Below are 13,898 nucleotides of genomic sequence, written 5' to 3'. Positions count from 1 at the left end.
AATATGTCATAATACTGGACTATTATAGATTTTTTTCCCCAAAGGTCTGGCTGTTTCAGTGCTGGAAAAACTTCGATATCATGGTTATTTCCTAAATGGTGGTAACAACCTTAGCCTTAGTTGTTGACTAGGCCCTGTGATCTTTGTTTCTTAAAGTTTTAAATTCTATTCAGAAGTTCTCTTTGGTCCCTTTGGCTTCCAATAAGGACATGGTTTCTAGGCCCAGTCATTTTTGTCTTGGCTGACTGTTCAGGTCGCCTCTACAGTCTAAGTTTACTCAGTTTATCTGATGGTCAAAGGTAGGGGCTGAAGAAGAGAAGGAGTGTGTTTGTTTTCTTACAAAGGTAAATATGTTTTTCCCAAATTATGGTCATTTCTATAAAACAGTTATCAATTTTAGGGAACAAATAAAATTCTGAGAAATCCCAAGGAAGAAAAAAATTTTTTTTTGGTAGCCCTAGTTGGAAAACCTTCAAACAGTTTGTATATATTTGAAAGAAAATTAAATAACCTTTTAAAAGAATGTATATACAAATAGTTTTTAAAGACGGCTTCCTGAATAACTTAAATATTTTAAGGTAATTTAAATCTTGATATCCCCCCCTAAATTGCCTGAGTTTTCCCCTAATGTATTAAGAAAGAAATTGATAACATTTATGATATATAATACTAATAGCAAATTAATGTAAATTGATTATAGTTTAAAAATTCAGACTTTATTTGTGGTTAATATTCTGAGGGAAGAGTACTATTTTATTAATCTTATAATAGGATTTCCTCTTTATTCATTATGCTTAAATGGCTGTCTTTTAATGTCCTCACATTAAAAAATATTTTCAGAGATGAGATTAAGGGCCTAAAGTTTAAGATCATTAGAGACTTAAATTACAGTTTTCTACACTTATGAGTCGGAGTATAAGATTTAGGGGGTAAATCTGGTGTAAGTGGACAGAGCTTGAAATACCTAGAGCTAATATTTGCACCTGGGAAAACAATTTATACAACTGACGGACATAAACTAAAACTCCCAAGATTTATTCAACAGAAGTCAACAGAAAGCTCAAAGATCTTAGTGCCATAATTATTGAGGCATGTCAGTTTTTGAAAAAGAAGATCGATTAAGATTGAGAAAGATTAATCAATTGAACATAAATTGTATAAAAATCAGGAAGCTTTTGCTCATGGGTTAGTAACTGTAATCGTTCATAGTGCTTTTTTGCTCAAGCCACTAAAAGATTTCATTAAAATATGTGACAATAATATGACCTTGACAGGAACCAAATATGATGTTATGGTGTTTTCCTCCCTGTATCTTTTTTCCATACTCACTGAGAAAATGGAGGCTTGTAGTCCAACAGTGATTTTGAGCATGGACTTTTAAACCATGTTGCCTATTAAGTCAGGCTTTGCTACATACTAGCTGTGTGACTTTAGGCAAGATACTTAGCCTCTCTTTCCTCAGTTTCCTCATCTGTAAAATGTGATAAGAACAGTATAATAGTTAACAGTAGTGTACTTATCTCACAGAGTTCAAGGAATCAACAAGTTAATACATGTACAACACTTACAACTATCTCTTACATGGTGCTGAATAACTGCAGAGATCAGAATTTTGGAACTTCAGCAAATGATACACTATTCAAAAAATGGAAATAATCAAAAAAGCAACTATGTTTATCAAACATTGGCATTCTTTAGAGATTGGTAAGAATGGGTATCTGCTTTTTATTTATTTTTTTTTAACCGAACTGCCCTCGTCTTACAGAAAACTAAAAATGATACTCTTAAAAGCTTACAATGCTCACATCTTTTACCATTAAGAGCGCTCCTTCAGAATGGTACATTTTTTAATTTGCTTGGATCCTGACTTTCTCTGTCCTGGTTTATACTGGCCCTGGTGCTTTCGACAGCATCCAGATGCCAGGATGACTACACAACAGCAGAGAAAGATGACAGAGGTGCAGAGGACCACAGGAGCCAACCACGTCTTGGAAGTCACAGGTGCCCCATCAGGTGTTGTGTCTTCATTCTCAGATGTACGGTTTCTGCTGTTGTACCCTTTGGTTTTGTTCAGTAATTGTTTGCTACTGTTGAGTTGGGATGGAATAGGCATATGAGAAAGTTTTGTGTCCATAGGCACAAAGAAAGGAGAAATAGTCTTGTTATCTGGATTGTTGATGAACTCAGTACTGGCTGCCACCATATTTACGTTTGTGGTAATGGAGTCCTTCAGAGAAATGAACCTTGCCCGAGAGTCTGTGGTTAATTCCTTGGAATACTTAGTATTATTTGTGGTTGCAAACAAAGCTTGATATGTGGTTGAAGATGGAGCCTCTACTGATGGTAGCATTTGGTTTGTCATGGTCGTTTGTTGTTTATCTAAATACATAGCTTTTAGAATCCTTAGTCTCTCCCGTATGTTAGATGAATAACGGGTATTTAGATATGTGGGCAGTGATTGTTCAAAAACCAGCAAATCTGGATCTACACCTGAAATATAAATAAGGCATCATTTAAATTTTATTTTTAATTTAGAAGACAGGACCTTAAAGTACAGTTTGGAGAAGTCTTGGATTTTGCCCCTATAAGTTATTGAACTAAGCTAATTGCAAGTTCCACCACTGCCTACTTCTGAAAGGCTTAGAAACATACTAGCCACGTTTGAATTTTTCTTAACTTTCTAAGACACTTTCTGTTGCAAACGAACTTGGCTACATCACATGGTGGAGAAAACTGCCAGGGCTTTTGCGCAACAATAGCAGTTTCAGGCAAGAGCTGCAGAAACAGTAACCATTTGATATGTATGACAAGTCAAGTCAAACAAAATGGAGCCTGAGAAGTGTAACTATTCAAAATTATTAGCAGAGCCCTAAATCTCATCCCTTCCCAGTGCCTGAGGGTCCAGTGCCTGAGGGCCTTCAGTGTTCTCTCTCTTCTTGTAAAACTCCTTTCCCTCTGGCTTCAGAAACTCTCAACAGCTTTACCGTTGTCACACTGTTTCCCTTTCAGTCTCTCTTGAGCTGCTCCCACTCTCAACACACCACCACCTACTCCCTCCCTTTCCTTTCTGACTTTGTTTTGTGCCTTCTGTCATTTTGTTTCCATCCTCACTATTCTGCTTCTGGGGTGATCAGTACTTTCCCTGTTTCCTGATCACTGTATCTCATTGCTTTGGCTTCTCTCTTGTTCTTGATACTGATGGCCACCTCTCCTTGCATTCTTCTCCCGTGACTCCCTGGACCCCAAATTCCTTTGGCACTTGATCTCAGACTGCCTGCCTCTCGTTTTTCCCTTCCTTTGTGCTGGTTCTCTCCTTGGTCCTCATTGATTGCCCGATAATCTTTAGTCTTTAGTCCTTGGTTTTCTGCTGTATTTCTCGTCATCCCATACCAACCACCCTCCCACCCCCGGCCACCAAGAGATTATCCCCATCAGCTGTCAGCACTACATTGATGGCCCTGAAATCCACATCCCCAATTTTTTCCTCTTTCTTGAGCTCTGATCTCAGTTCTCCTGTGCTCTACTGGAGGTTCCCACCTAAACATCTCCCATCACCACTGGCATTCTCAAAACCATCATCTGGTCTGCCTGTTTGTCTTTTTCAGCGGCATCATCATTCTTCTGTCACCCATGCTGGACTCTGCACTGCAACGGGATTTTTGAATCCTCAGTCCTCTTCTTCTTTATCCAAAAAGTAACCCAAGTGCTATCCAAGCCCTTGCCTATATGCTAGCAACCATCCCTCCTCCTCGTTGCAACTCCAGTCACCTTGTCCAGATATAACATTACCCTGACTGCATTTTCTAATCTGCATCCTACATATAATTTTCCTGGACTAAGATAACCAGACATCACTTTAATGATAGTGCTTTCTCATGAAATAGCTTCGTTGGTTCCATATTTCTGACAAAGTCAAACCAAAACTCTCCTCTGTCCTTTTGTCACCTGGCGTACCCTATCCTACCCATAGTTCCATTGCAGCCCCAAATGTGCCCCTATTGGAGCCACACCAGTGTTTGTGCTTTCCTGGGGTGTGATACGGAGCTCCTTATCTTGCCTCTACCTGGCCTCTTCCATGAAGCCGCCTCTGAATAATTGAGCTTTCTTTAGTCTCCCCTTCTTTTGAGCCTTTGTACTTGAGGCAGTACCACACATTTTTGTATTTAATTGTATGTCTTTTACACTAATTGTAAGACTTGTTGCATCAACTCGATTAGGAGGAGCTCGAGGGCACAGAGATGGCTGTAATCTGCAACGTGGAGCACAGCATGGTGCGTTATGTGTTCAATAAGTACAGACTGATCAAGAAATTTACCTCCTTTGTATCGTGTTGGCAAAAATCTATTCTTTGACGTTTACTGATGTGTACCCTGAGATTATATACCCGGGAAAGGACACTTAAATATGTATTTTTCTAAAGAAAAATGCAGTCGTTATCTTGGGACCAATGCTATGCTAAGGTGTGGCAGTAAGTGCATTTCCCCATCCCTGACATCCATCTTTGTAGAATCCTTGTATACAGCATCAGCGAACCTCAAAACTGACTTTTAGCATTTTCTTTATTTCCTAGTGGGATCCTTAACCACTACAGTAGAAATACCTATTTTGGTTCTTGCTGAAGGCTCTTGGAATAAATGAAACACAATGCTCTTGTTCAGTCACATATGATTTGTTATCTGGGATGAACTCATCCTTGCTGAATGTGCCAAATTAATGGGAATTTCCTTTTAGTTTTCTGCCCTGGAAGCCCCAAACTTTTCCAGACAGAGTTCACTGGGAAATAATGATTTAGATTCCTACATGGCTACTGCCAACCAATTTCTAAGTTATATTCCTCTACTAAAATATTACTGACATTCTTCAAAATACCTACAAAGGACATAAATCATTACCGTCTGTTATGTTGTATAAAATGGCGCTGGTTCCGGGCTCCAATATGCAGCTCTCCAGGGTTGGGCAGTGAATATGGAGGCAGTTGACATCGCCATGAACAGGATCGTGGAAGAAGACAGCCAAGTTACAGGAAACTGAAAAGGAAGCAGGCAAAGTACATCTGCAGATGGTCTTGATCTCTGCAGCTTGATGAGCTCTGAGTAGCTTACATTTCTTTCAAGAACACTGGATTAACAGTACATCTCAGGGCTATGTTCAGACATCTTACGGTACATTATGAACTATCGCAAATGCTTCTGTGAATATGGGAAAATGCCTCTTCAAAAGAAAATAGCTACCAACATTCTCAGTAATCGTTCACACATCCCATGCTACCCAGATAACCTGGAATCATTTCCCAGTCCCAGTATTTTATGTTCAGAAAAATCCAATTGGCTACAAAAACCTCTGGGGATTTATATAGATCAGAATTCTAGATGCAATACCCTCTCAGAATACTAAGGCACTGAAGTTCACCAGAGAGAGAAAGAGGAAAAAAATAGACAAAGCCTGTAACAGAAGGGGGAGTGATAGGAAGGGCAAAAACAGCCATGACCCGTGTTGTTGGGAGCGGCCCAGGTGGCGTAAAGGCAGCAGGCTGGGTGAACGTTACCTTGACCCCGACTGCAGGTGTGTGCTAGCCCCAGGCTGCAAAGCTACATCCAGTGAAAAGCTGATCGGTGTCATTCAGAGAGGAAGGGAGTAGACAGACAAGCTGGTTAGCATTTGGGATTCGAGCGGGGAGGGGCTCATCACTTGTCTTGCCGGCTCCCCTTTTCTAAGTAGATTTGCTCCATAAAAGGTACCGTGTTATTTCTGGAAGGTCAGATTTGTTGAATGCCAATCTTCGGTCTGTCCTCCTTTCAGTGCAGCACAGATTTTCCTCCTGCTGTAGTGTAGTAGGAACCGTGTGATGGGAAATATTCATTGGCCCAAAGGTATCAGCTTCTTTAATAAAATGAGATTACGGAGGGAGAGTGTAGGATTACCGAGTGTGCCTACAGCTGCTGTGGAATCGCCGGCAGAACCTGCTCTGCTTCTGTGTAAGGTTAACTGCGGGGGTTACGTCTCCCCTATTACTTCTGGGACACCCCATGTTTCTACAATCTTTATTTTTCCAGAAGGAGAAAGAATAGGACTAAAGTCAATTAATAATACATTGCTAATACCTTATAGATGACAAATACATTCCCTGAGGACTGTGCTGTAAAGTTTAAGGAAAAGGAAGAAAGAATATTCAAATTTAGACATCTACATTTCTGATAAAGTAGTGGATGCTGTAGGGAGCAATTTTTCAAGATCTTTTACATTCTTCATGCATATTTCAGAGTCCCAGCTCTGAGTAGGTTAGCTATTGCAGGATTGTGCATTTTAAAGTTCTGGCTTCTAGGTAAAAACTGGGATGTGTGTTCATGCCTTTTCTTCTTCTGGAGAAAGAAAGCCACAACCTGGAAGCCACAGAGGCTCTAAAATCCTGGAGTTCTACTGGATGCTTTTAGTATCCCCAGAAGTCCAGAGGCCACAGCTTCCCTGGTGTGGAGAGTCAGGTAAATTCATGCCACGGGAAAAGGCTGAAAAGGTATCACCCCTCCCTCATCTCCTCTCAGGGAAGGCTTCTGGGGTTATAACATCTGAAAGCAGAATATCTAGATTTGCTACCTTTTGCAAAATTTCCCTTTAATAAATTAATTGCTCTCTTCTGTGCCTGATTAACTTTTGAGGGCTGAGCCTGTGACAACTTCTCACACTGTGGTCTCTTGACAGTCGGTTTAGACTCTCCAAGGAGCTCCAATTTGCATCCCAGAAATCTTACATGGATAATTGGATAGGAGGCATTGGCAATTAATGTCGGTAAGAAATCATGGGAAGAAAGTGTGGAACAACAAGAGAATTATTTTAAAGTGCTATGTTGCTTTTGTTGTTTCTTTCCAAGTAGCTTTCACATCTTGGAAAAATGAAAAATAAATGAAGTCTTTAATCAAATGCAACTTGAAATTCTGCAACAATGAAATGTTTTCCTAGTTATAGGCCTTGATTATATTATATGAATTATATTTAACCCTGAATCCAGATTTCAGACCAAAAAAAAAAAAAATTCTGTTAGGATATTTTGAAAACTAACTTTCTCTCTCTCTCTTTCATTCTCTCTCTCTTTCTTTCTTTCTCTCTCTCTCTCTCTCTCTCTCTCTCTCTCTCTCCCTCCTCTCCTTTCCTTTCCTCTTTTTCTAGTTGACATATATTTCCCTATTTCTTTCAAAACATGAATCACAGGGCTTCCCTGGTGGCGCAGTGGTTGAGAATCTGCCTGCTAATGCAGGGGACATGGGTTCGAGCCCTGGTCTGGGAAGATCCCACATGCCGCGGAACAACTGGGCCCGTGAGCCACAGCTGCTGAGCCTGCGCATCTGGAGCCTGTGCTCCAGCAACAAAAGAGGCCTCGATAGTGAGAGGCTCGCGCACCGCGATGAAGAGTGACCCCCCGCTTGCCACAACTAGAGAAAGCCCTCGCACAGAAGTGAAGAACCAACATAGCCAAAAAAAATAAATAAATAAACAAATGTGGGTTTAAAAAAAAATAAATAAATAAAAATAAAAATAAAAATAACAAAACATGAATCACAATCTAAATTCCTGTTCAATACATCCCCACACTTGGTCAACCAAGCAAGCACATTTCAAAAGTGTGATACGATACCAATATCACCAAAAGAACCTTGAAAAGGAAATATTTTTGAAATCATATATGCTATATTCTGGGCTATAGAAATATTGTTAGCCAGCCCTCAAGGCAATATTTTCATTTAGCACTTTAGTGAAGAGAAGAGGTTCTCTGATACCTGTAGGTTCAAAGCCTCCCAGGTCATTACTAGATTTGTAAATGGAGCCTGCACTGGCCCCAGCTGCAAAATCAGTCTCAGTGTCTCTCCCTCTCTGCCCACTGCCTCGTCCCAGGGCATCTTCTCTAGTCCTCGTCAACTGTTCACTGCACCCTCTGCCTAAGGGTCCTTTCTTAGGTCCTCATTTTGGAAGTTTCCACTGATTTTTGCTCAGGTCTATCATCGACACTTACCATCCTTCCTAAGACAGCAGCTCCGACTGCACTTCTGACCAGTGCTTTCGGAATAATACTTCAAGAACTGGGCCCCCAGCTTCTGAGACTCCTCCAGGTCAATTAGGAGTCCTGGGAAGCGTCGGATCCAGCAGTCTCTGTAAAACACAGTGGGTGAGCAGAGAGAGTCTGAGGTCCACCCCATGCTTAAGAGCAAAATCACGTCTGCTGCCACGACCACCACATGCATTTCCCTGGGATGAAGACTCGGCAATAAGTCTGATGACCAGACAGACGCTGAAGCTGACCATCAGGGTTTAGAATGGCTTCTGGAACTTCAGGGCTGTTGCTAAGGGAGAAGGCTCCCTTGGAACTCTGTGAAGGGTCACTTTCTAGAAAAATGAAGCGGCTCTTTGACTGCACGTTGATTTTTCTTTTGTTTCTTCCCAGTTGCACCCCAGGTGAACAGTTGACTTGCTGCTGTTGATGCTGAGCGCTTTCCAGGCCATTTCAATACTCTGTCCTTTAGCCTTTGGAAGACGTAGATTCTTTCCTGTGCTTTTATTCTTTCTGTGAAAGTGAAGTCACAGACACCTTTTACTAAGTAAATATAAAGGCAAGTTGAAATCCTAGCCAAGGGTCTTTCTGAGGAAAACAATCGTTTAGGCACTTGATGTCAGATAAAGGAAGGATCCATTTCACCAGAAACAAGACATCATTTTGTCAGGACACTTCTAGAAAGTTTTTTAAGAAGCTTGTGACTGCAGGGTTTTTTTTTTCAATTATCTTTTTTTCTTTGATTTGAAGTTCTAATATTCAGGTTCACTAGAAAACTAGTTTGAGCATGGGTTTAAATTCTTTGTTTTTACAAAAAAAAAAATCGAAAGTAAATGAAAACTGAAAATGAAATAAAAAATTTTAAATTTGCAGTGATTTTGAAAACACTGAATATGAATCCTGGTCACTTCTTGGTGCCAGGCATTTTTTGCAAAGGCCAGCCGCAAGGTTTTTAAAAAGAAGATTAAAGATCCAGCCAAAAGAATATCCTTATAATGTAGATGGAGCACAACACCCATTAAAGTGTATTTTGTTCAACCAAGACTAAAAAGCATAATTGAAAATTGTGATGAATTTCAAACTGGGGGTTGCCTAATCTGATTTCTGATATTTATGTTTTCAAGTTACAAAGAAGTCTTTGGGAAGCAGAAACATAAAGGCATCTCTGAAGCAGATGTAGTTACAAGAAATGTGCATTAGGGAAATAGTTTTAAATTTCTACGTATTAATAAAGTTACTTCCACTGCAACGCCAAAATATTTGAAAAAAAATATTAAAGACAGTGAAAATGTCTTCCTTTGTGAAGACTGTGTGTTCCATATCCCATACATTCCAAGATGAAATTAGTTCAAAGCATGGAACTGTTGCTTTTTTGTATCCATTTTTATACAAAGCATTATTGGTAATTAGTTTGGGGCATAAAGTACCATACTGCATTAAAAAAAAAAAAAAAGATGAAACTTTTTCTGTCTTGTGATCTGTTTCTCTTATACTTTTTTGCACACTCACTTGACACAAAAATGTTAACATTCTTTGAACTTTCATCTCTTCACCTGTCTACTAATAATTTTAATAATCATATCTTTTGATTTTTAGAAGCATAGTATTAACGATTGATAATAAAGAGGATGACAGTCAAAAGACAGAATAACTTAAACAAAATTCCACTTTCTTCTGAGCAAAAATTATATCATGGACTAACACCTAACCTTCCATAAGCCACATAAAATGCACTAAAAATAAAAAACATTTTATTCTAAAGAACTTCTCTTAGAAAGCAAGTTTCAGTTGCTTACCTGCAAGCAATCTGACTGTTTCATCTGTTCGGAGGAAAGAGGGAAGAGAGGTTTCCTAAAGGCAAAACAGGAGACAGATGAGGAACAAAAGAGTACTCCTTGTTTTACCATGAGGTTCCATAGCTATTTTGATTAGTTCATGCCCTGGGGACATAAACCGGAAAGTCAACTTTCTAACCTTCTAACCTCCACATCTTTCAGTCGCATTAAATGTGGTTTCTTTCCTGTGATATATAATTCCTTGAAGTTCTCATGTTCCCTGCAGGGATAATGGAAAAATCCACAGTTGTTTAATCCTTTTGCTGTCAGATGATGTTCAAGGGGAGACCAAAGTTGCATTTTAAAGAATCTACAAGTTCCAATGTAAAAGCAGGCTCTAAAATTTTTTAAATAAATTTTGGGGTGATTGATACACATTGAGTCTGGAAACAGGTAACTTCTTGGAGCTGGGTATTTTGAAAAGGAGAGATTAAAAACTGAACAGCAGGGACAGGACTTCAACTAACTGAGATGTGGAGCAGAAACATCCCCGCATGAGCCTGATTCAGTAGCTCTGGTGTGGGAACCAGAATTCTTATTTTTATAAAAAGTGTCTCAGGTGATTTCCTAAGGTGTTTGGAAAACACTGAAATAGGTGACTGAAATAAGTGAAAGTTTTGCCTACATGAAATGCTCAGCCTGAATGAAATAGAATCATTTTAAGAACTGTGCTACTTTAAACTCATTTAAATTGCCCCCATGCTTTAATGAAAGCAAGATATTTCACTTTTGCTTATTAAAAAAACAAAAAAGAAACAAAGTTGATTTAGAAGTATTGGAGGGACTAAAAAATAGAGATAAACAATTTTTAAGTGGCAGTGAAGTCATAGCATAAGTTTCCTAAATTCAAAAGATTAAAAAACAAAAAGTCAATGTCATCCTTATTTTAAAGATGCTAATTGTAGTATTTACTTAACATTTTCATTTCATCAGTTCATAAAATTGGTGGACATCATTTTGTAAAATGGGGCCTGAGAAATTGGAATATATCACTAATTATTAAATTGACATGCATTCACTTAAAAAACCCAAACCATACCGAACAGTACAATAAGAAATAATAACCATTCAAGATGATACTTATATACAATTTTACAAAAATGTAAATTTCCAAAAAATTTTACAAAAATCTAAACTTGTAATAGCTCTATGGTATTTCATTCTATCCATGTACCAAAATTTACTCTGAGCCTTAGCTGTAAAAGAGTATTAAAATAGATTATAATCTACGGAGAGCACTTACAACATGTAATAAACTTTCAATAAATGTTAGCTACTCCTAACATTATACATTGTTTCTCTTTTCTTTTTTTTTTTCTTTCTTTTTTTTTTTTTTTTTTTTTTTTGCGGTACGCGGGCCTCTCACTGTTGTGGCCTCTCCCGTTGCGGAGCACAGGCTCCGGACGTGCAGGCTCAGCGGCCATGGCTCACGGGCCCAGCCGCTCCGCGGCATGTGGGATCCTCCCGGACCGGGGCACGAACCCATGTCCCCTGCATCGGCAGGCGGACTCTCAACCACTGCGCCACCAGGGAGGCCCTGTTTTTCGATTTTTTTATTATTCAAAGCAACACTGTGACAAACATCTTGTACTTTGATTTTTTTCCATTCTAGGTCAAAAGGTATACCTTCCATAAAAATTCTTGAAGAAATAGCCTAACTGTGTTTGACCATTACTTTAGGCTTTTGTAAAACAGATCATGATGTGTTTGAAGTGAATCATGGTGCCACAAAGGCCACTCTTTATTATTCATTAATCAGTGGCTAACTATAAAAGTATACCTCCAGCTATAGACAAGCAACATTTTCATGAAGCTTAAAAATAATTTTAGGTCTTTTGTAAATAAAGTTTGTCTTGCTTTGACTTTGCATTTCTAGCTTAACAGAAAACTTACTTTGTGAGTTATTAAAATGACTTGATCTTTAAGAGGCTTTCAATTCTAAATGACCTTGTGTCAGGGGCCAAAAAGCTTACAGGATCAGTGCCCAGTACTGTCAAGCTGACACCCCAGATTACCTGCCCAAGATCGGCTCCGATAATATTACTGTCTGTGAATTGCCTTTCTAATGCACGTGATTTTTTTTGGGGGGGGGTCTGTTTTTAAAAAGCAAGAAAATACCAGTCTGAGGCATATCTATGATGGCTGGGAAACAAAAGCATCCACTGGTGAAAGATTCTAAAGGGACCGAGGAGAGACTAAGAGCCTGTTCTTCGCTGCCCCACTGAATCTGGCACTGTTGCTGATGGAGGGACAAATAAATCCCAGGTCCAAGACTCTGGCACAGGGGGCAACTTCCAGCAAAATTTCCCCAGCTAAATGCCTAATACTGGACGTGGAACATTAGAAGATGCTAAATGCATGACCACCTACCCCCAAAGAACCTTAGATGTCTCCACTACATGGTCACTGGGAACAGAAGAAGTGTGAAAGGGCCAGATGAGAACTGAATTTTATCAGTAAGGATTTAAAGGCCAGGTGAAACAAGGTGAAAGCTAGACGTCTTTCCCAGGATCCAAGAAAATATCCTGAAAGAGGCAAGTCATAGGTCCATCTTTGTTTCCTTCACTTTTCCCAGGGAGGCCAGACTCTACTAGAATTTTTTTCTATGTCTTCAAAATTTTAGTTTCTTGTTCATGGTGTATTATAAAGAAAATAAGGGATGACAACACCTCACTGTGAAGCTGGTCGTTACACAGGAAGAAGTGCAAATGGAACCGAACAATGTGTTGAAAGAATTTCATGTTTTACATGACTTTCTTCTCTGTTTTTTAACCCTTCCCCTTCCGAACATAAAATGTTCATTAGCTTTGTAGGAGGTATCTTTTGTTTGAAATACCGGGCAATGTACTTATGAAGCAGTTACTATTTAACAACTTGTCATTCATGAAGAAAGCTAAAACTTGTTAAAAAAAAAAAAAAAGTCCAAATACATATTCTCTCCCCAAGTAGAGGACTACTATTTGGTTCTCAGTCTCTGGTCTGAGAAAGTTTCCAAGCGGTTTTTGGTTAAGATAAGGGTGAACACACACACACACACACACACACACACACACACACCTCCCTCCCAATACTGTCCCTTCTTGTACTCAAAGGTAACCTAACAATTGCCGCCTACACCCCCTTTTGAGGATTAATTCATAGCTCATGAGCGGCACAAGATCCTTATTACTTGGGGTGAGCTTGCTATTTGCAATGTTCGGTGTAAGAAGATGGGGAAGAAGTGTCCTTCCTTATGAAGTCCTCAGACTGCAGGCGCAGGGGTAAGGGAGGGCCTTATAAGAGGGTGGCGAGAAAAGCCACCTCTGCAGGCAAATATGAGCAAAAGCGGCCAGACCTTTTGCCCAGAGGTAACATTCCGTGATGGCTAGTCCAACCAAACTGAAATTGGGAATGCGATGGCTGTTAGAAAATATTTAAAAGAAGGCACGTGGTCTAACTTTATCTAGTTGAGTTGTACTTCTTTCTTTTAATCGCATGAAGAGAACAGGCCCCAGCAGCAAATACAAGCTCCTCCGCTTCCCAGCCCTTTCTAGCGGGGGCACCCCGTGCGCCGAGACCTGCAGAACCTGCTACCATCTGGCTGGCCCTTCTTCCTGCAAGATGGCTCCTACGCGATGACCATTCCGAAGAGTCAGCTCGAGGTGCCACCTACACGCTCAGAGACGGCCCGTGTGCCTCGGCCCCCCCGGGACACGATGCCGGACTCGACAGGACTGGCGATCCCAGATGTGATGTCTTTTTGACTCCCGGACCCCGACTTATTTCATCCCTTTCCTCCCACGCCCGTTTCTTTTCCTTTTCCCTTCCCGCTGGTAAAGCGCCTTGGAAGAAAAGGCAACCGGCTTCATCCCGCCTCCCGCGCGCCCGGAGCATCGCCGCAGATCCGGCGGGCGGCAGGGTCGCGGCGCCCGGCGCGCGGGGGCGGCCGCGGGGACGCGCCTTCCCGAGGCCCGCCGCCGAGGCCCGCCACCTCCTACCCTCCGCGAAAGCCGGAGCCGGGCGGCGGGGGTCCTGCGGGCGGAAGT

At 40.5% G+C, this 13,898-nt stretch overlaps 1 protein-coding gene across 4 annotated transcripts; it reads right to left on the bottom strand.

Annotated features, from left to right (window-relative positions):
• Positions 1 to 989: 989 nt before the first annotated feature.
• On the bottom strand, positions 990 to 13,618 carry MANSC4 (MANSC domain containing 4). Of its 4 annotated transcripts, XM_082634926.1 has the most exons (6): positions 12,244 to 13,618; positions 10,013 to 10,093; positions 9,835 to 9,889; positions 8,003 to 8,551; positions 4,893 to 5,027; positions 990 to 2,490 (listed from the first exon to the last, which is right to left on the bottom strand). In XM_082634926.1, exons 4-6 carry the CDS (start codon positions 8,229 to 8,231, stop codon positions 1,817 to 1,819), a joined length of 1,038 nt encoding a protein of 345 aa, XP_082491052.1. In that variant the 5' UTR covers positions 8,232 to 8,551; positions 9,835 to 9,889; positions 10,013 to 10,093; positions 12,244 to 13,618; the 3' UTR covers positions 990 to 1,816. The 4 variants fall into 4 exon arrangements, with proteins under 4 accessions (XP_082491052.1, XP_082491051.1, XP_082491053.1 ...); XM_082634925.1 differs by having other exon boundaries at positions 9,835 to 10,093; XM_082634927.1 differs by lacking the exon at positions 10,013 to 10,093 and having other exon boundaries at positions 13,311 to 13,618.
• Positions 13,619 to 13,898: the final 280 nt, after the last annotated feature.

The sequence above is a fragment of the Mesoplodon mirus genome (genome assembly GCF_964341445.2).
Source record: "Mesoplodon mirus genome assembly, chromosome: 11".
Lineage (NCBI taxonomy): Eukaryota > Metazoa > Chordata > Mammalia > Artiodactyla > Ziphiidae > Mesoplodon > Mesoplodon mirus.
Note: the sequence above shows the minus strand (reverse complement) of the source record. Positions and strands in the feature narration are given on the sequence as shown.